Source organism: Polyodon spathula, chromosome 11 (genome assembly GCF_017654505.1).
Source record: "Polyodon spathula isolate WHYD16114869_AA chromosome 11, ASM1765450v1, whole genome shotgun sequence".
Lineage (NCBI taxonomy): Eukaryota > Metazoa > Chordata > Actinopteri > Acipenseriformes > Polyodontidae > Polyodon > Polyodon spathula.
The window spans coordinates 26136840-26157955 of NC_054544.1; the positions used below are offsets into that span (position 1 = coordinate 26136840).

A 21116-nucleotide genomic window follows, 5' to 3' on the forward strand; every position below is an offset into this window, starting at 1 on the left:
TGTAAACACACCAGTAAACATAAATAAAAACCACAATAGATATACTGACGGTTTTTGTTTTATCTCTCATTTAAAAAACGACCACTTCAGAAATAGCCTCAAACATTCTGAAACTGGTAAAAACATAATTGGCACATTAGTCGAAAATACACATTTAAGTGTATAGTAGTTGAAGAATGCCATGTCCATTTTTTTTTGTGACTTCATTCCGTGTCTGCTGAAACTCAACATGACGGCTGCACCAACGAAGGAAAAAAAAAACAAAAACAATGTTTCAGTAAGACAGAGCTAAATGAAATCAGATTATCTATAAGGGGATGGTGCGACAAGATTCTTAAAGTTTTGCTGGAATTCATGTGATAATGTACGAGTCAATATCATGAAATATCATAATGCCCCTCGTAAACACAGAGAATAAGAAAGCAAATAAGAAGGCAACAATGGCATAGCACTGCATTGTATGCTGAAAAACTAAGACCTAAAGTACTGTGCTCAAGGTGCAGCTTTCCCGAAGTAAGCTAAATTAATTGCGTATTTCATTATTGTTTGGTTTATTTCTTTCCACGCTACCTGCCTTTAATGAAGCTATAATTAGAAATTTTAAACTATGGCCGTTTCTTAACTGAATTACATTTTCTGACGACCAAGAAATGAGCTCAAAACTGTTTTTCTAGCTATACAATCCTAAAGGAAATTGATCGCTTTACTGTGTAAAGGATGTAGTTACTACACACGTTTGGTTTGTGCAATGCAACCCTACTATGGTATCCCAGTTGAGTTGTCTTTTTTGTCCACTACCTGTGTATGTATGAGAGATTATATATATATATGTATGTATGAGAGATTATATATAGATATAGATCTGGGCTATTTGTCTTAAGTGTTATATGGTTTTGTGCCACTGTTTCGTGTTTTGTCAATGTCCTGAGTGAATGTGCATGTGAACAAGTGCACCTGTGGGGTGAGGGGGCGCGTGATCGAGTCGTGGTCCCACTGCCCCTATAAAAACGTGACCCAGACACTTAAAGTTGAATTTGTAGCGCTTTACGTGCACTTGTATTAAACAAAACAAAACAAAACACCTAGCTCTTTTTGGTCACAAACTAACCATATGCAGGTGCCTGACATATATAAAACATATAAACTCTTTTACACAGACGTACAACAAAAGAGGTTCACACAGTACCTTCTTGCAACTGGAGCGACATTTGGACTCTTCACACAGCAGACTGGCTGCTCTCCTTTTATACATGGCAGTTGGCCTCAATTTGCAATAACAAGGCCAACTGCCAAAACAATTAACAAATAATTAAATCAAACAATCATACAATTAAACAATTAACTTAAACAAAAACAATTCGCTTGGCAGGGAGGCTTTTCACCCTGCTCTGCCACAAAATTTTTTTTTTTTTTAAACACTTGCAAGGGTCCCTGCCACTATATAATCTCGAACACAAAATTACAGGGACGAGTGGGGGAAAAAAAAAAGTTACAAGAAAAATATTTCTACAGTTATTTATTTCAGCATTTTTTTTATTTTTTTTTGCAAAACTCAAAAAATTGTCAATTAAGAGCTAGTTGAGGCACCTTTAGCAATAATAACCTCTCTTATAACCTATAAAACCTTAGAATAACCTCATTCAAATTCCAAGGACTTCTTTGTGCACAGCCTTCAACTCATACCAAAGATTCTCAATCAGATTTAGATCGGGACTTTGACTAGGCCATTAAAGAACCCTGATTTTATTCTTTAACCATTCTGAAGTAGATTTTGACGTATGCTTCATATCGTTGCCGTGTTGGAACGTCTAGTTGCACTTCAAATAAAGTTTTGTAGCAGAGGGTTTCAGATGATTGGCCAATATATTTTGGTATGTTATGGAATCCATTTTACCATGTACTTCTGTGCTATTAGTGGAAAAATAGCCCCACAGAAGGATATTATCACTTCTATGCTTGACAGTAGGTATGGTTATCTTTTCTTTGTACGCCTCACCAGACTTTCTCCAAACGTAACGACTATCAATGTGACCACATAGCTCAATGTTTCATCACTCCACAAAAACTTTGACCAGAACTCGTAGCCATCATTCAAATGCCTTCCTGAAAACTTTAAGCGCTTGTTCTTGTGACCTTTTCCTAAGAGTGGCTTTTTCCTTGGCGTGTGACCATTGAGACCTTCACCATGCAATACAACCTATGGTTGAAATGGAAACGCCAGTCCCACTTGCAGCCAGTTTACTTTGAATATATTTGGCAGTCAATCTTAGATTGTTACTAACTTTCCTCACAATTATATTTGTTCTTGGTGAAAGCACCTTCTTCCAGTCCGAGGGAGGGTTGTGATAGTACCGTGAGTGTTGTACTTGATAATAGAAACAATAGTTGAAACCAGGACATTCAAATGCTTGGAAATCTTCTTGTATCCTTCTCCAGCTTTATGACAATTAATAATTTTCTACCTAAGGTCCTCAGACAGCTCTTTACCAATAAGTAAATATGGGAAAAAGTAATGACAGCAATCATCCTATGCCTAAGCCTTTTATACTTGGCTAAGAATGTTCACCTACAATCCAGAATTTCTTAGACGACTATTATAGAATTACGTTCTGCATTATCATATTAAAATTTCTAATACCTTGTCAACAATACTACCATAGTACCAAAGGGTATGAATACTTAAGCTTAAATAAATAATTGTAGAAATCCATTTCTTGTCACTTTACTCATCCACAAAAAAAACACTTTTGCTACAAAAGATTTTTTCCTATAATTTGTAGATTTTTCCTATAATTTCCTATAATATAAATGTGCATATGCCTGGATGGTGACAGGCCTGTGGCAAAGTCAAAGAATACCACACAACAAATTCAACTGAAAAGCTTGAAAAGAAGTGGACGTTATGAGTACAGCAGGTAGGAGAATCGTCCGAGTAGCTAAAGGAAATCCTAGATTAACAGCCAAAGACTTTGAAATATTTAGAAGCATTAGGTATAATAGTGTACAAAAGAACTGTACAAGGGCACTTGAACACAAGAGTTGTATGTAGACCAAACTAAGAAATACAAACAGGAATCTGAAGCATTCATCAACATTATCTGGGCCAATGAGACTACAAAAGAACTTTCCCCCAAAAGTTGACCACAGTATATTTGGAGAAAAAAAAAGGAAAAGCCTTCAAATGAAGAAACCCTTGTACCTAGAGTTAAATATGGAGGTGGTTCGATCATGATGTAGATTGTTTTAGCTCGTGGACCGATTGGCAGACAGTTTATTTTCCAACTTCACAACGGCCCAAAGCATACGGTTAAGTCAACACTATAATTCCTAAAGAAAACAAAGATAAGTTCTGGAATGGCTTTCGCAATCGCAAAATCTCAATCCAATAGAAATGCTTTGGACTGATCTGAAAAAAGCTGTAGCCAATCACTGTATATCCAACCTGTCTGAGCTGAAGGAAATAGACAACGTGCCCAGATTTCAAAAACAAGATGCAACATACTGGTTAAGAATTATTATAAACACCTGAAAGCCGGGAAAAAAAAGCAAAAGGAGGACACACAAAATACTAAAGCAGGTCTGCCAATACTTGTGTCACGAACAATACTTTAAATAAAATAAGTTTGTTAAATGACTAGAAATTTTGTATTTTGATTTTTTAAGTGGTTAAAGTTTACTACATGCTTGTCCTTGATCCGTTACCTTGAATTATGGTATAATAAACACATACTTTTCCTGTAACTATATAGGCTCATATTTGCAAAGTGTTTTCTCCCGTCTTTAACTCATATACAACCAAACAACAAAGTTATATGCATTTCAAATGCTCTTAAGCACTTTCAATGTTAATTAAAGAATGGAGGAAACGTTTGAAAACAAGGCCCATAATATATTAAATAAAAATGCTACCTTTTTATTCCTGTTGAAATTCTGCAGTTTCCAAAGTTTTTTTTTTTTTTTTTTTTAAAGTTGTGCTCAGACCTGATAGGCTGTTTACTGCAGTAAACATAGCAAGTCAAGCGTCAACTAATGATCATGTAAGATCGAGTTTGATATGAAATACAAACGTTAAAATTCTGCTCGGCAAGAAGTACATCAATAATGATAAAGTCAACAGGCTAACTGAAATTTTAAAAGATATAATGGAATTTAAAGGGTGGGTCTGCTTTGCTTTCATTTTGATCAGTTAAGTTAATGAAGTAAAGATATAAATTACAATCTATGTATTTACTTTGAATTATTCAACACAAGTAACCAGGCTCTGCATAGTGCAAAGTATTACATTCTTTAAAAACATTATGTAGATTTAATTAAAAAAAAAAAAAAAAAAAAAAAAAAAAGGATTACTACATACAGTTCATTGCATCACAACAGATGCAAGCACAGTAGTTTTTGGTGATACAGCAAATATACATTTTGTTTACTGTCAACATAGGCTAAGTATATTTGTAAAGCAGGAATAGGGTTGAATTTGAGAGACAAAAAATCCCAGACAGGCCACAGCACCTACAAGCTCTGACTGGGACTGTGCTGCTTACCTCCTCGTTATCATAGAGGGTCACCACTCGGATGTGGGGGTCTTTGATCAGTGAGTCCCCTGTGCTGCTGGAGTCAATCAAACCCTGCAGAGAGAGATTGTCATGCTTTTCAATATGATTTGCTATAGCTCCCTAGGCTTTACAATGCGTACCTATACTTTATTACACTTTGAGATTACAATCAATTTTTGTATTATTTCAAATGAGATGGAACTTCTCGTTTACAATGGCAGCACAGCATACAAATCGGTACTAACCAAGCCACGCCTTGTATTTATCTGGATACTATGTGTATGATGTGAATTAAAAAATTAAATGTTATTGCAATTAGTCTCTTCAATTTTCAAACTACTTGTTTGGTGTTTACAGGGAACAGGAGAATCTATTGTTATCTGTTTATTTAAATGGGTGATGTGATTGGTGTTGTATTGAAATGTATTTTGTGTTTACTTAAAATACCATGTTTTATTATTGTACGGTTCAATCTGGTCTGGCAGAGGCAATTGTTAGCACCTCGTCTCTGCCAGACATCTCGTGAAAATGTGTGGTCAGCGGCTGGTGATTATTCATAAACTGGCTGTCGGCCACAGAGTGAAAACTCTTGTGTAGAATGTGACCATCTCCGGATTGATTAATTCATTGCTCATCTGGAGAAGGTCATAGGTATAAAAACCTGCAGCATTTGCTGGTTGGTGTTTGTGTTCCAGTAGAAGGAACGTGAAACAGGAGAAAGAAAGACAAAGAATATAAAAACAATTGCTACTCATGCTGGAAGCACCAGCACGGTACTTGTTTTAGGTGTCAGTTATTTTGTGTTTTTATTTTTGTATGCACTTATTTTTTGGCTGTGTGACCTGTGTTTTTGTCTGCCTTTTTTATTTTTTGTCATTGAACAAAAACGCACAGCGGCACTTTCACTCGCAGCACCTGTCCATCTTGTCAGCTTTCTGGTCTGGATACGTCATTACTCTGCCATCCTGCCATACTACTGTATACAACATATCACCTTCTGCAAAGAAACCCACTACTAGATAAATGTTCCCTCCTGCTGAAAAATGAGATCTGATGCCTTGAGCAAAACTCGAATAATCCTATAATAGGAAAGGATGTCAAGTGAGGTATGCAGTCATCTTAGGAAGAGCTCTACTGGAGATATTATGAAACAAGAGTGGAACGTTTAGTTTTTACTTATATAAAACTTAGTAATTCATTGTAAGTCATTGAAATTGTACAATTAAAATACTAGGCATTATATATATATATATATATATATATATATATATATATATATATATATATATATTATTTTTTTTTTTTTTTTTTTTTTTTTTTAAACTAAATGTACAGTGTCCAATACGCTCCCCATAGTGCAGCAATCCCCCACGCAGCTCAGGAGAGCTGAAGGTCAGTGGGCGTCCTCCAATCCCACGACCAAGACAATTGCCTCTTTACACCCAGGAACGAGACCAGATGTTGGCCAGCTATCGGCCCCTGGAGGAAAAGGCCAGCCCTGGCACCTGTAGTGCGATCAGGAGAAACAGATCCTGATAGTTTTGACTCCCTAGCCCATGGGAGTAAGACAGTAAAAAACAAGGACCCCTTTGGAATCCTCAGGGAAGACCAAAGTCTTCCACACTTTAGGACCACAATCATTTAAAATAAATTCAGGTGAGAAAGCCAGACAGCCAAAAACAAAAGATTTAAAAAGTGTTATTGTTTTCATTTCTGTCCTACCACCAAATGAATTATCTACATACAATGCATGTGTAATGCTGTACCAGAGTGTGCTTCCACACCCCAGTAGTACAACATAGCTTTATATGTCTGCTATAGTATAATGAGGCCATGCAGACACAGGCCCGGCGTTATGGGCGGGTCTTAGGGGGCCTGGCCCATCCAGTTCAGATCCACCCCCCCCCCCCCCCCCCCCCCCCCAGTTTCAGATTCTAAATTTATATTAAAAAAATCTATGAGAAATCATTAAATTAAAGTAAAGCACAATAAATAATAATAATAATAATAATAATAATTTAAAAATGTCGCTTCAGGCGTTTGGAAACTCCCTTCTAGGGTCGCCTTGGCGGATTGTTTACAAGAGCATATGCTTTTTATATTCACTATTGAAAAGTTAGTTGAAAGTAAGCATTATATGTACATTTGTTACTTTACAATAATTGGGTGTGTGCGAGCATCTGTTTATTGCAATCTTTCTAGAGGGCCTGCTCACTGTATGATTGTATTTGTTTCAAGTACTGTTGCTCAGACAACATGTTGTTGCTAATGCTGTAATAGTTTAAAATAGGGGTGTACATTATTATCGATATTGAATATCGATATCAAAATATTAAGATTGTTCGATATCGATAACAATTTCCATATATCAATATGCGCTGCTAAAGACATACATTTTATTGCTAATACTGCTAAAAAATACAAACTCAGTATAATCAAGTTTATTTTGTATTAAAATACAACAAACCCCCTGCATACCTTGTTAGTCTTGTAGACAAATACCAAACATTCAAGTGACATTTAACCATTTTATTCCATTCATTGGCTTTTTTCTTTGTCCAAGAACCCGATTAATAAATGTATTTCAACCATTCAATAGCTATAAATCAAGAAAAAAAAACAAATCCACAGCCTATGCCCTCTCCCGTATGCTCTACCCCTGTGTCTTCACATGTTTCTTCTCCCCTTGCAATCCATTACCGGAAGTGTCCTGTTTTCAGAAAGTGCGTGCGTCTGTTAATTTGAGATATATGCATGCGCCAGTGGTTCATTGCACTTGTCCGTGTGATTACTTACTCTATTCATTTATTTTTAAAATGGGAACTTTCGCTATTATAAAACTTATAAAACATCAAAACACATCTCAAAATAATGCAAAATTCAGCATAATACATACTTAATACTTTAGACGTGTCGAGTCACGCTGAAGATTCAATTACTTCTGGATTAACTAAAAAATAAACAACTGAAGTCTGCGCAGTGAAATATAGAAATATTTCATTTTTGAGGTGGCTGATGATGAGAATAAAACAACAACAATACCTTGTTTTTCTCCATGGATATTGTGAAGCAAGGAAACGCGAAGTTAAAGTTATTGCTTCTCATATGTAAATATCTGTTAATGTCTACATATGTTTCATATTGCAAATTGTGTTATTACATGTCTGTGTTTTTGAAAGACTTTGATATGATCGATATCGAAAAACGTGGACGATATCTATATACAATTTCATTTCGTTGCCCACCTTAATTTAAAAAGAAAAAAAACTTTTCCGGAAAGAGCTGTAGCAATTTGTGCAGCGTGGACAGTTCATAATATTGCATAATATATAATATTTATGTATTTATTGCCATCACAGTGAAGTTAAATAGCAGAGAACACAAGCTAATTGATTTGTCTTTTCCAAAGTGAGCCCGCCCTAAATAAAGCGGATGCCCCGCACGGCTTTCATGCTGCCGCAGGGTCTGACGGTGTGTATCTTGATGGACGGGACAATGAAGAGCAGTCTACTCTACCTGCAAAGCACAGTAGCAGCTGTGGAGGTTGTCCAGCCTGGGGGAGAAGATGAACTCTTCAAAAGCACCCCCTAGTGCCTGAAAAAAGAAACAAGAAAGGGTACTCAATGAAATCCTACAACTCTGGGCCGCCTCCATGAAATGTCAATGTATCTAGTCCTCAGACCACTGCTCAGGATACACAACAAAATGTCATTGCACAGATGATTAACCTTTCACAGTTGCATATAAATGCCTGAAGTAGCAATAGCAATGCACATTTTTCAAGATCTGTAAGCCGGCTGACAGCTGCTCCAACAAGCAGCGGTTTGTGCAGCAAGTGGGGCATTAGTTACTTTTATTCTTGAAGGGAAAATGAGGTGTAGAAACACTGGTAGTCTATTTGAAAATTATTTCTGGGGAACATTAAACAATAAACAATAATTTTTCTTAAATCAGCTATCAAGGTAGAAATTGGCAGTAGGCTGATGCTTTTTAGCGTTAGATGTCAGAAACACAATTATCCCCGATACTACAATTAGTGACAATCATTTTTCAGTGTGATAAATAATCAAGAATCAATGTTCCAACCCTTATAGGATGATAAGGTACTTACTGCAGGCTGTGTATCAACAAGACAAAGTTCGAAATCCAGAATGGAGTCCACCTCCACTCCCAGCTCACTGCAGATCAGGTTCAGGAGGGCCGGCTGATGCTTCTCTGACTGAGAGGAAAAACACAGGAGAGTAAAGGAAGAGTCCAGGGGGACACCACTGCAGGATACACCGAGTAACGTAATAGTAACAAAACCAAAGAGATTTTAACAGAGCTAGAGAAAATAATGACGAAGGAGAATTTGGCCAATCAATGCTTGTTAAAAGTAGTTTCTGAAATCGGGTCCCACCGATTCAGCATCAACAGAAGTGTCTCCTAGGGCTCCCGAGTGGCTCCTCCAATAAAGGCACTCTGTCGGAATACAGGATGTGCCCTACAGCTTGGAGATCACCGGTTCGAATCCAAGCTATACCACTGCCAACCATGGACTGGAGTTCCCAGGGGCGGCCTTAAGTCTGTCTCTACTTACTTTGGTCCTGGTTTCTGTGCTGTGCTTAGATTATTGTCTAGATCTAGGATTAACCTTGTCAAGTCCTTTACATATTTTAAAGACTTCAAGTAGCCCCCCACTCCCCCCCAGCTCTTGATTCTTCTTTGTTCAGGCTAAATCGATTTAGCTCCTTCAGCCTATCTTCGTAACATTCCTGGGATTAGTCTGGTTCTCACCAGTGCATTACACATTATCGCACCCCCTTTGACTTTCCCTATAGAACCAAGCTATTACAACATAAAGGTCGTCTTCTTGGTGACCTGTTCTAGTTCTATGCTTTTCCCTACAGACACTGTGGTGACGTATAGTATTGTAGTACAGTAAAGTAGAGTGGCAAAACTCAAACAGGACTAGCTATCCCCAATGCAGAAGTCTTGTTTTGCATTAAAGACAGAATCCTTACTGTTTTGAGGGCATTGCAGGCATCCCCTGAGGAACAGGATCCTGTCTCCAGCTCTTCCTGGACAGCGGTGGCCAGAATGGGAACACTGTCGGGCAGAAGGGGGTCAATCAGCATAGACTGAAATGAGCAGTAAAGACAGTAGCTGGAGAATAATGTGCACATGTTTCAGCAGCAAGGCAGGGTTCTGATGACATGAAGTGAGAGAAAAGCGACAGAAAACAACTGTTATTTTCAGTTATAGACAATGGGGCAAGTTGTTTTAGAACCAAATGGATGTCAAGAAATATTTTAAACCTAATTTAGGGGCGAAAACACACAAGAGAAAGCTGCCTGCAACGTGCCTCTTTCAATGATTCTCTATGCAGATTTGTATTTATTATGTAGTCGGTTAACTTGGCCATTCCCTGTATACAAACTGTACTCTTAAATAAAAGATTCTCTTGATACAGTCACAGACGAAAGTATTGGCACCAAACCTATCAGAATTCAAACCAATCGTTATTTAATAATTTCTTTAAAAAAACTTGTTCTCAGACATTTTCTTTAAAGTGATTTGGATCTACAGCAACCCTCCTAGTATACCTTAGTATAAATATACCAGTATGTAAAACAATGTACACCTCCACTACAGTAATACTAATAATACAGGGTGGTTCATGTGTTTACTGTTCACCCCACTAGAGGAATTCCCACTCCAAGATCATTATGAAGGGCAGTTGACATCTCTGGCAACAGTCACACTATGCATGTAAATCTCCTCCCATGCAACCCTTCTCACAGGTGGTTCTCCTTGTTGGGGCCAAAGCTGTCGTTAACGTCCCTCTGCAGATGGATGGCGAGGTTGGGGATCCTGAGGATGGGGCGCTGGACATGTACCAGGCGGTGTACCAGCTTCTCGGCACTCTGCAGAGGGCAGCAAAGACACCATTACACTGCAGTACTACTGGGCACAAACTGTACACTGCACCCTGCAGGTAGTGCCTTCTTAAAGGGAGAGCAAGCAAATGATGGTTACTGCTAGTGGTACTGGCATTCAGGGTTAATGTTAGTGGTGCAGGCATTCAGGGTTAGTGTTAGTGGTGCAGGCATTCAGGGTTAGTGTTAGTGGTGCAGGCATTCAGGGTTAGTGGTAGTGTTAGAGGCATTCTACTTGACTTTTGGAACTGTTGAAAAGATTTAACTTTAAATATAATTTTGCACTAATAAGGAAAATCTGGCATTGAATATACCGAATATATTAGTGAACTAAACTGCAGTGGATCTAAATAATGGCCTGTTTAACTACAGCTTCTAACGTTACTGCATAAAATCAACAAAAACTGTCAAAGAAGGTGTGAAGAGCTGCCACTGTTAAGATCATTAAAATAGACTGCATTGTCTCATAAGCTGCAAGGATGTAAAACACTTTGTTAATGAAAAATGTAGTTATTCATTATTGTATACCTTAAATTCGTAATATAAATGATCAAGTTGACTGGGTTTTATTGTTGGTGGCATATCATACAGTAGTACTGGAGTTGAAGTTTAAATTGCAGTAATCAGGGGTAGTCTTGCACTCAGTTCATTTTGTACAAATGTGCCAATCAATCAATACATTGTCCAAAAACAAAGTTAACATCACAGTTGTCAACATAAGATACTGTAGTACTGTACTAAGAAACGTATCTACAAATAAGGATGTAGATTTGCATTTGATAGATTAAACATTTAAACCTTTTGTGTAAATCATAATGAAAACGTAGACTTCTATATATAGAAGACAGGCCATCTCAGCACGCTCTTTTTCAAGACATTAAAAAGATGACAGTGAAATGTATGTCTATTAATTACACACATATTGGCATACTGGGGGAATACAATAACAAATATGAATTGTATATCATTTAATGGTAAGTTGTGCTGTAATACCATCTGACATTCAAATGATTGCCCATGACATACACTGTTATTGACAAATACATTGCATCAGAAAGGAACTTGATAAGCCCAAGATAAAAGTTTCAAGCACATAAACTGAGAAAAGTAAGTGGAGCTTGCCAACGCTCCATTGCCTTCTATACTTGTGTGCTAGAAAGAAACGTGTGCTAACATAGCAGGCAAAAACGATGCCAGTTCAAGACTGAGCACTTGAGACAGCGGGGTCAATGTAGCAGAACCTTTCAAACTCTCAACCATCTTAGTGGCTCACAGTCCATACTGGTTACAAGTGGGAGGCATTCACATACAGTACAGTAACGTGACCTCAATGTGGCAGCCCTATTCGGTAATGGATGCTCACAAATACATTAAGAAGTCACTACTGCAAAAGGGTTTTAGACAGGGCCTGTGGCGGCAGCAGCTTTGCAAAGAAAAGTTACAAAAAGTTTCATTTTTCTCATTGAACGTGACCGAGAGCAGCACAGAATAGATATGTGTACCCAGTATGTCTCCTAGCTGATCCCAATACGGCAGCCATCTTAGCTCACTAGTCAAACTGAAGTGTGCTGCTAGATTTTGCCCAAGGAGTTTCCAGAACACTGAAAATATAAAAGTTTATAGCTGCACTGATTTATGAGATATTACCAGTAGCAGGTGCAGCTGAGGCAGCACAGCAGACTCATAAAGGCTCCCACCACAGGGATGCTTGATAATAATGTGGTCAAGATCCCTACCTTAACAATAGCCCTCCCAGCAACAGTGAGGTCCCGATCGAACCAGGTGTTCCAGATGCCTCCTCCATAGCACTCCACCCCGACCTGCAGGCAGCCTAGATGAGTCTTCTTCGACCTGGGCTTCACCTGCACACATTAAAAACAGAATCCGCAGTACTGTCTGTGAATTGGTTCTTTATAGTCCAAACACTCGCCCCCAAACTCCTCCCACACAAAGGATTGTGTCTTCCTTATATACAGGTGGCACTTCCCAATTAGCACTAAATTAACTAATTGGGAATGGCCACACTTCTGATTGCTGGCAGGGACAGATTTAACCCCACAGCCACAGCTAGGTATTCATTAGATTTTACTACGTTTATTTTAGAATAAACATGACACAAAACGTGTCCGCTTGAACGAGGGGCCACTGTAGTCAAAAAAGACATTGTGAGAAGCCCTCCATTACAGGGATATTGGAAATCTTTCTATAGGGTACTATTTGTGAAATGTTTAATCCTGAAGGCCACACTAATTAATCCAATGAAATGTTAGAGAACACATTTTATTTACCAGTCACGTATTTTACTGCATCCAAGCAGCAGCAATAGTCCTGCACCGCTATGAATTGCCACAGAGTGACAAAGACAAAGAAAGCCAGTCCCCTTCTCTGTGACAGATGCAATGAAGATCGTTTATCGTCACCTCTTGTACAAAAGACATTATCACCAATTTTTTTTTTAAAACGTTGAGTGCTCTTACCCTGAGGCAGGGGCTGTCAGTGTGCGCGCCAATCACACTGAATCCATTGCCAGCCTGGTACTGCCCACCCACAGCGAAGGCGATGATGGTAGAATAGTTCCTTGTCACGAAGTACTGTGATGACAGAAAGCAGGGGTTAGACAGGGACACACGCGATTTACAGAACAACTTGTCAGTCCAGCAACCAAGCTGACACACCTACAGTACCATGCACATGGCTAGGCTCACCAATGGATTTCAGCACTATGGCTCTCTCAGAATTGAAATGTTTCAAGGTCAGCCAGGGTGTCCTCGGCTCACCACACACCAGCGACCCCTATAGATTGGCCTGCGGGCTTGCCTGTAAGCTGCCCAGAGCTACATTGTCCTCCGATGCTGTAGCTCTGGGTCGGCTGACGGCAGATGTTTCGGAAAACAAAGTTTTTTGGCACAGGGGTGGTAGCAGTGAGCTGAGCCTAAAATACAAGTGGTTATTTCAAACTGGGAGAAAAACAGGGTCATCAATTGGTGACTACTAAATTTATTTAAAAAAAAACTGAAACTATTAACTAAAACTTATTTTTACTCCCACGAATAACGCGTAGAATGAAGGCGGCGCAATAAAATGAGGCAAGTGCCTCTGTGATTTTTCATGGCTGGCTATGGCCATGCTATATTGCTCGACGACACCGAGTGGCTGCTGGTGATTATGCTGTACAGCAAAATATGACAATAAAGCGTTGCATTTCTACATTCTAACTACTGTCCCAGGAAATGTCACATAACATGAATTGGGAGAAATAACAGGCTTGAAGATCAAAAGCGAGAAGGGGAGAAACAGAAATCTGCTATACTGCTCGTAATCTCTGTAGTACGCTCACCCCCTATTTGATTTTCACCAGACGTTCCATGACCACAATTAGAATTCATGAAAATTTCCTGACTTGAGGTCTGGAAAACATATTTTATTTTCCCCTGACTTTCCATAAATTCCATGACCCATACTAACCTTGTGTATCCTTCATTACAGCCTTACTTATTTTTAAAAGATACTTTTTTTTTTTTTTTTTTTTTTTTTAAAAGCCAGAAAACAGAAATTCATAGGTGGTCCCAAACTTGTTCACAGTACTGTGCAGAAACACAAAACAAAAAAGGACAGACTGACAGAGAAATGCATATATATATATATAATATATATATATATATTTTATTTTGTTCAGTGTGTGTGTATATAAAACGCAACATGCAACAATTTCAAAGATTTTACTGAGTTACAGTTCATATAAGGAAAATCAGTCAATTGAAATAAATTCATTAGGCCCTAATCTATGGATTTCACATAACTGGGAATACAGATATGCATCTGTTTGTCACAGATAGCTTAAAAAAAAAAAAAAGGTAGGGGCGTGGATCAGAAAACCAATCAGTATCTGGAGTGACCACCATTTGCCTCATGCAGCGCGACACATCTCCTTCGCATAGAGTTGATCAGGCTGTTGATTGTGGCCTGTGGAATGTTGTCCCACTCCTCTTCAATGGCTGTGCGAAGTTGCTGGATATTGGCGGGAACTGGAGCACGTTGACGTACACATCAATCCAGAGCATCCCAAACATGCTCAATGGGTGACATGCCTGGAGTATACAGGCCATGGAAGAAATGGGACATTTTCAGCTTCCAGTTATTGTGTACAGATCCTTGCGACGTGGGGCCATGCATTATCATGCTGAAACATGAGTTGATGGCGGCGGATGAATGGCACGACAATGGGCCTCAAGATCTCGTCACGGTATCACTGTGCATTCAAATTGCCATTGATAAAATGCAATTGTGTTCATTGTCCATAGCTTATGCCTGCCCATAGCATAACCCCACCGCCACCATGGGTCACTGTTCACAACGTTGACATCAGCAAACCGCTCGCCCACACAACGCCATACATGCTGTCTGCCATCTGCCCGGTACAGTTGAAACTGGGATTCATCCGTGAACAGCACACTTCTCCAGTGTGCCAGTGGCCATCGAAGGTGCGCATTTGCCCATTGAAGTCGGTTACGATGCTGAACTGCAGTCAGGTCAAGACCCTGATAAGGACGACGAGCACGCAGATGAGCTTCCCTGAGACGGTTTCTGTTTGTGCAGAAATTCTTCGGTTGTGCAAACCCACAGTTTCATCAGCTGTCCGAATGTCTGGTCTCAGATGATCCTGCAGGTGAAGAAGCCGGATGTGGAGATCCTGGGATGGCGTGGTTACAAGTGGTCTGCGGTTGTGAGGCCAGTTGGACTTACTGCCAAATTCTCTAAAACGACGTTGGAGGCGGCTTATGGTAGAGAAATAAACATTCAATTCTCTGGCAACAGCTCAGGTGGACATTCCTGCAGTCAGCATGTCTATTGCACCATTCCCTCAAAACTTGAGACATTTGTGGCATTGTGTTGTGTGACAAAACTGCACATTTTAGAGTGGCGTTTTATTGGCCCCAGCACAAGGTGCACCTGTGTCATGCTGTTTAATAAGCTCTTGATATGCCACACCTCTCAGGTGGATGGATTATCTTGGCAAAGGAGAAATGCTCAATAACAGGGATGTAAATAAATTTGTGCACAAAATTTGAGAGAAATAAGCTTTTTGTGCATATGGAAATTTTCTGCGATTTTTTATTTCAACTCATGAAACATGGGACCAACACTTTACATGTTGCGTTTGTATTTTTGTTCTGTGTGTGTGTGTGTGTGTGTGTGTGTGTGTGTGTGTGCATATACATATCACACACATTCACCCACTCCTCAGTTCTAAATTCACAATCTGGCACCACTATTTTGTGCAATTTGCAAATTGATTTACAAGTAAATCAAGAATTCTGAAAAAAAAAAAAAAATCTAGATCAAAGTATGCAAGATAATCTTTTCAGTAAGTGAGACAATACCAACAGCGCTCACTTGTGCTAGCACATACAGTAACAGGTTGAAAACAGTTTTTCTATTTTTATGATATTTTTCTAGATCAATCTACCTCCACCATGCATGACATAGCATCTACAAAGACAGAATAAAAACTTCACAAGGACTATACATTGTATATTGTACTGTACGCCTTTAAATTCAGCTGTTAGTGTCAGTTTCAACTACAGTGCTCCCTCGCTATAACGCGGGTCTCGAGGGACACACAATATGAGCCTTATAACTGAAGAGCATTATAAACAGGGGAGGGGGTGAGAGATGCCGCGAAACACAACACAAATTTTACTAAAATACAAAAAGTAAATACATTAGGAAAAGAACCACATAATAGGCCTAATATTTATTTAGTTAAACGAATGCTGAATAAGATGTCTGTGTATAAAGTGTCAGCACAGCAATTTCTTCAGCTCAGATACTGTATCAAAAGGGAGAGACAGAAACTGAAGTTAGACTGAGAAGTTGATTACAGTGTGAACACTGGTACTGTATTTACTGTAGAAATATTGCATGAATCACTAATAGAGGGAATTGGAGGCCTCAGGAGTGTTATATTTGAAGTGTGTTATAAATAATAGCCTTATACTGAAGGAGCACTGTATTGGGTATAAACAGGCCCTGTATGCATCTAATTTGACCTCTGTGCTGCCCTCCCTTTCCCCTGATCAGTATTGGAATCCCAGGCTTCATGCAGGTACCTTGCAAGCAGGTTTGATGTCCCAGTGATCAGCCTCCTTCAGCTCTTTGAATCCTGCACTCTGCAGTCTAGACTTGCACTCCTCCACCACTGACAAGAGAACATCGCAGAAGATTACATTCACCCTGCCCCACACCCGCAATGACATTCAGAAGGGGAACTCTAAACCTCAAGCAGCATTTTACACACAGAACAACATATGTTACATTTCAGCAATAATGAAACTTGTATATCTGAAAATAAAAAAAATGTTATTATGCAAAGTTGTTATCCGACATGAAACTAAGTAAGGATGTTAGATTACACTTAATTTCACGCACTTCATTTACAGCCAAACAAACTGTCTAACCATGCAAACTTAAATCAAATGTCATTTAACTAGAGAGCAGTATCTTGTAGGTCAGGCAGCCAGTAATACACATGTGTCACCACTCCCCCCTTATAGGTGAAATAATCAGCTCAGCACCGAATTGTACACGCCGATTTCCTTCATTCCAGTCTCATTCTCACAAGGTTGGAATGGAGGGGAACAGAAAGAGCGCTTTCCTGCATGGATCGTGAATTAGAGTTACTACAATATTAATATGCATGATGAGACTACACAAGTTTATATGGAACAAACTACGAATAAACAATGAAATTAAATAACCTTCCACTGCATCGTCACTACTGTATACACATGAAGCGGAGCATCTATCGTGGCATATTTCTCAGTGTTTGGATAACAGTTAAAACATTCTGCTAACGCTAAATGTTTCAAGTGTTTTAAACTATAAACACACCTACATTCGACACCATGGCGGATGTAATTAGTGACTTAATATGTGCAAGAAGTCAGTACTGGGAGGACTTGGGTTTGTTCAGTTTAACAAGAAGAAACTGGAAATTGGTAACTCAGAATTACAGTTTAATGTTGGAAAGGGTTTCTTTGAGCACCAACAAAAGACAAGTATCTATTAGCCTTGTCAGCATGACTCAACACCCAGTTATCAGCAGATCAATGTCCACAGAGTCTGTAAATTAAGTGAATTGACAAGATTAGTGTTGTGAAAAAGGGCAAATCTGCTTTTCCTTTCACGCAGCACATCTGAAAGAACACTTTAGAACATGTGCTTGTTAATAGGAAAGCGTTATGTTACCTTCGCTGTATCCGTGCTGTCTGTATCAGGGATTTATTTTGAAACATACTGCCGTCGGTTTTGAAATTTGTATTTGCACATACAGAGTCACGAATCAGCTGGCAATCAGCAGTTTATCCAGATCACACATCTCCTGCTGCAATGCCATTCCCTACAATACAGCGCTCATTCCAGTCAGAGCACCAGCATTGTTGCAGGAGGGAGCATGATCTGGGTGCACTCTCTCCTGGTGAACATTCCTTAGTAAAATTTGAAGTGTTTCTAATTAAAGTTCAGGTGTGTCTAATCAAGCTCACACTGAAACTGGAATGACTCAATCTGCTATGAATGGCAATGATAGGATTTCTACCATCTACTCATGGAAAATACTAAACTGAAGTCCTTTATTAATCAGCAAAAAAGCTGAATCCAAACTGGACTTGAGCAAGCGAAGCTGAATTGTGCCATTTTTAAAAACCAGCAAAAAAGTGAACAGTTTTCATTTAAATGCTGGATATATAGACTGCACATGCGGTCCAGTTTATTTTTGCTTATTAATAAACCTATTTTTATGCAACTTGCATAAATCGGAAAGAAAATGTCTCGGTGCTGCTAAATGCACCACCTGCAAGCCACGACTACTAGTACATAAAATGATCAGCTTGTTTTCAGGCGTGACGTGTTTTCAGGCACGTGTTTGACGTGTGTCAAGGGTTTAACCTTGCTTCTGATTTGTCATTCCAGTCGCGCAAAAAAAAAAAAAAAAAAAAAAAAGAAACAGGTTGCATTTTAGCAAAATTCTCTCAAAGCGACATTGCTCGCTGCTGGTGCTGATACTCCCATCTGACTGCAGCGACTTCTAAATGATTTGCTCGCGTCCAGTGTGCATGCAGTTTAACGCAGGCTTCTCACAGTGACCCACAAAATGCCCAAGCCCTGTCACGAATGAACCCCCTGTATTGGTAAGCAGTCCCCATCCCAACTTAACTCTACAGACTTGCCACATGTGATGGAGAAATAGACACTTCACCATAACTGTCTTCTCAAGTCAATAAAGATGTACAAGCTAGGTCTCCATAGTGCTTATTTAAGGTGCAGTGCTCTATAGTTGCCTCCACAAGGCTTTAGTTTAGAAGCTGTTGCAGAGTGATGTGAAGTCTGTACCGTGGTAAGGAGACACTCCCCGGTTGACAAACTGAAGAAACTCTTTGGCGGCGATCTGGATGGCTTCCTTGGAACTCTTCATGACTGCAGTCTAGAAACACAGCAAAAGGTGGAGTTAGTGTGTGTGCCAAGCTAGACATACTGGAACCCCCCCCCCCCCCCCCCCCCCCCCTGCTCTCTAAAAAAAAAAAAAACACCAAGCCACCCTGCAAGGACTGCGTTTTTGCTCAGTGGCACAGAGACTGGTGTCCAGCTGCTTTTTACTGCCAGTATAAACAAGATAACCAAATGACAATATTTTCACAAGCCAGTTGAAGAAGTTCAACTTCAGCATTACAGTATATGGAGAGTAAAGTGTGAAAAGCACCGGTATGCATATATACAATTATCTATAACTAGTAAAACTCATGTGTGCTAGTAATTAGAAATACTAAAAGAACCTTAATAAAGTCAATGACAAACGTTTCAATCAGAAGTCTCTCAATGTAAAACTTCTAGTCATAACGTTTGTCACTTAACTTGCTTCTTTTAGTATTTCTAAATATAAAACAAAGGCTAACAGACATACACCTCTCTGACTAGTTTCACTTGCATAATAAATAAATACATAGGAACATTTAGATACTGTGCAGTGAAAGGCACCATCAGATTAGTTTAAATATATTAATATAATAGCTGGGGTTGAAAACAGACTATATTCCGTTTGCGGGAGCGCAGAAGGACTCATTAAAACACACCTCGCTTAACTACTGTAACAAACATTTGCAAATGATACAATTCAGTACTGTAGACTGTACCCTTAACTACAGAGTTCAGACAGACGCATGCTAATCAGAAGTCACTCGCTATCTTGGCGTCTGAACAGCATCAAGCAAATACATTGTTTGTTCTTCTAATATTACTTGATTTCATTTTCATGTATGTCTCGCCACATCTAAACTTTCAGTATTCAGGTGGAAAACTGAAATTTCACTTCCAGTATATGTGTCGTTGTGTCGGTGTTAATCACAAGGTAGACTTAAACTAAACCAGCATCAACCTACATTTAAAATAACAACCAAACAACAGTCTAAATAACAGACATGTTTTTCATCAACCAGTGACAGATTACATGCACATTCGGAACAGCCGTCCACTTGGCATTCTTGTCTTGGTTCAAAAATCTTGCACAGCGCTAGAAGAAAAGCCCAACCGAAACGTGCTAATTCAGCTGTTTTGACCTCAATGGGCCATTCTGATTCATCACGCCTAAACATATCTTTAGAACTGACCCAAGTATCAGATTCTAACGTAACTACCTTTGTTTATTCAAAGAAGCTCCATATCCTTACCTGCATCAGCACTGGTATGAACTTTACACTAAGAACACGTTCAGTAGTTATCGTACCAGTGAGAGAAACCAGGACACACAAATACGACTCAAGGAAAAATAATCCCTCTACAGTGACAGCGGCCTCTGGTGGTAAGGAAGTCTAAAACTCCCACGACAACATCTGAAGTTGGGGTTTTAAAATAGTAAAAAAAAAAAAAAAAATGTTGTCCATACGTCATGAAAGTACTATCTTGCATGTAAATGGAGTTTCATATTAATATTCATAATAAAGCTGTAAAACCAGAGATCTTTTCTATACAGCAAGGATAGTTTACGAGTTTTCAGGGTACTGGTACAGCAAAAGTAAGTCAGCCAAAAGCACAATTTCACTTTTAATTTGTAGTTCCCAACACTCTTAGGTGAAATGTATAATAAAAAAAAAAAAAAATAAACAAATAAATAAAAAGTCAATACCTGTCATACAGTAAGAAATAAGTCGCCAAAGTAAGGTAAAAATGTCCTCCTTTCTCTCCCGTTTTTTTGCAGACCCCAGGCACGTTTATCCATGCATATGTACAGGCACCTCCAAAACTATTGGCACCCTTCATGAAGATGAGCAAAAAAGGCTGTATAAAATAAACAACACAGGTAATGAGCTATATTGTAATTTACCAACATGTGGAATATATTGTACTTTATTAATGATTAAAGGGAATCAATCAAAATTATACATTTCTCAAATTATAAATTTATTTCCAAAAAAATTAAGTGTCACAATTATTGGCACCCTTGTTTTCAGTACATTGTGCACCCAACCCTTGCAAGAATAACGGCACAGAGCCTTTTTCTATATTTTTTTATGAGATTGGAGAACACATTGGAAGGTATAAAAGACCATTCCTCCATACAATATATTTCCAGATCCTTATATCCTTCGGTCTGCAC

General features: G+C 38.9%; 1 protein-coding gene across 2 annotated transcripts in view; it reads right to left on the reverse strand.

Annotated features, from left to right (window-relative positions):
• The window catches only part of LOC121323243 (aspartyl aminopeptidase), a 34111-nt gene extending 13829 nt beyond the window's left edge, over positions 1–20282 (reverse strand). The window contains exons 1-10 of one of the 2 annotated variants that reach the window (XM_041264182.1): positions 20191–20282; positions 18860–18950; positions 16579–16667; positions 12946–13059; positions 12205–12330; positions 10332–10456; positions 9554–9638; positions 8662–8769; positions 8067–8144; positions 4539–4622 (exon numbers count right to left, since the gene is read on the reverse strand). In XM_041264182.1, coding sequence (XP_041120116.1) covers positions 4539–4622; positions 8067–8144; positions 8662–8769; positions 9554–9638; positions 10332–10456; positions 12205–12330; positions 12946–13059; positions 16579–16667; positions 18860–18950; positions 20191–20196 — 906 coding nt within the window. In that variant the 5' untranslated portion in view covers positions 20197–20282. Of the gene's footprint in view, positions 1–4538; positions 4623–8066; positions 8145–8661; positions 8770–9553; positions 9639–10331; positions 10457–12204; positions 12331–12945; positions 13060–16578; positions 16668–18859; positions 18951–20157 lie in introns of both variants that reach the window. The other variant, XM_041264183.1, reaches the window with a different exon arrangement.
• Positions 20283–21116: the final 834 nt, after the last annotated feature.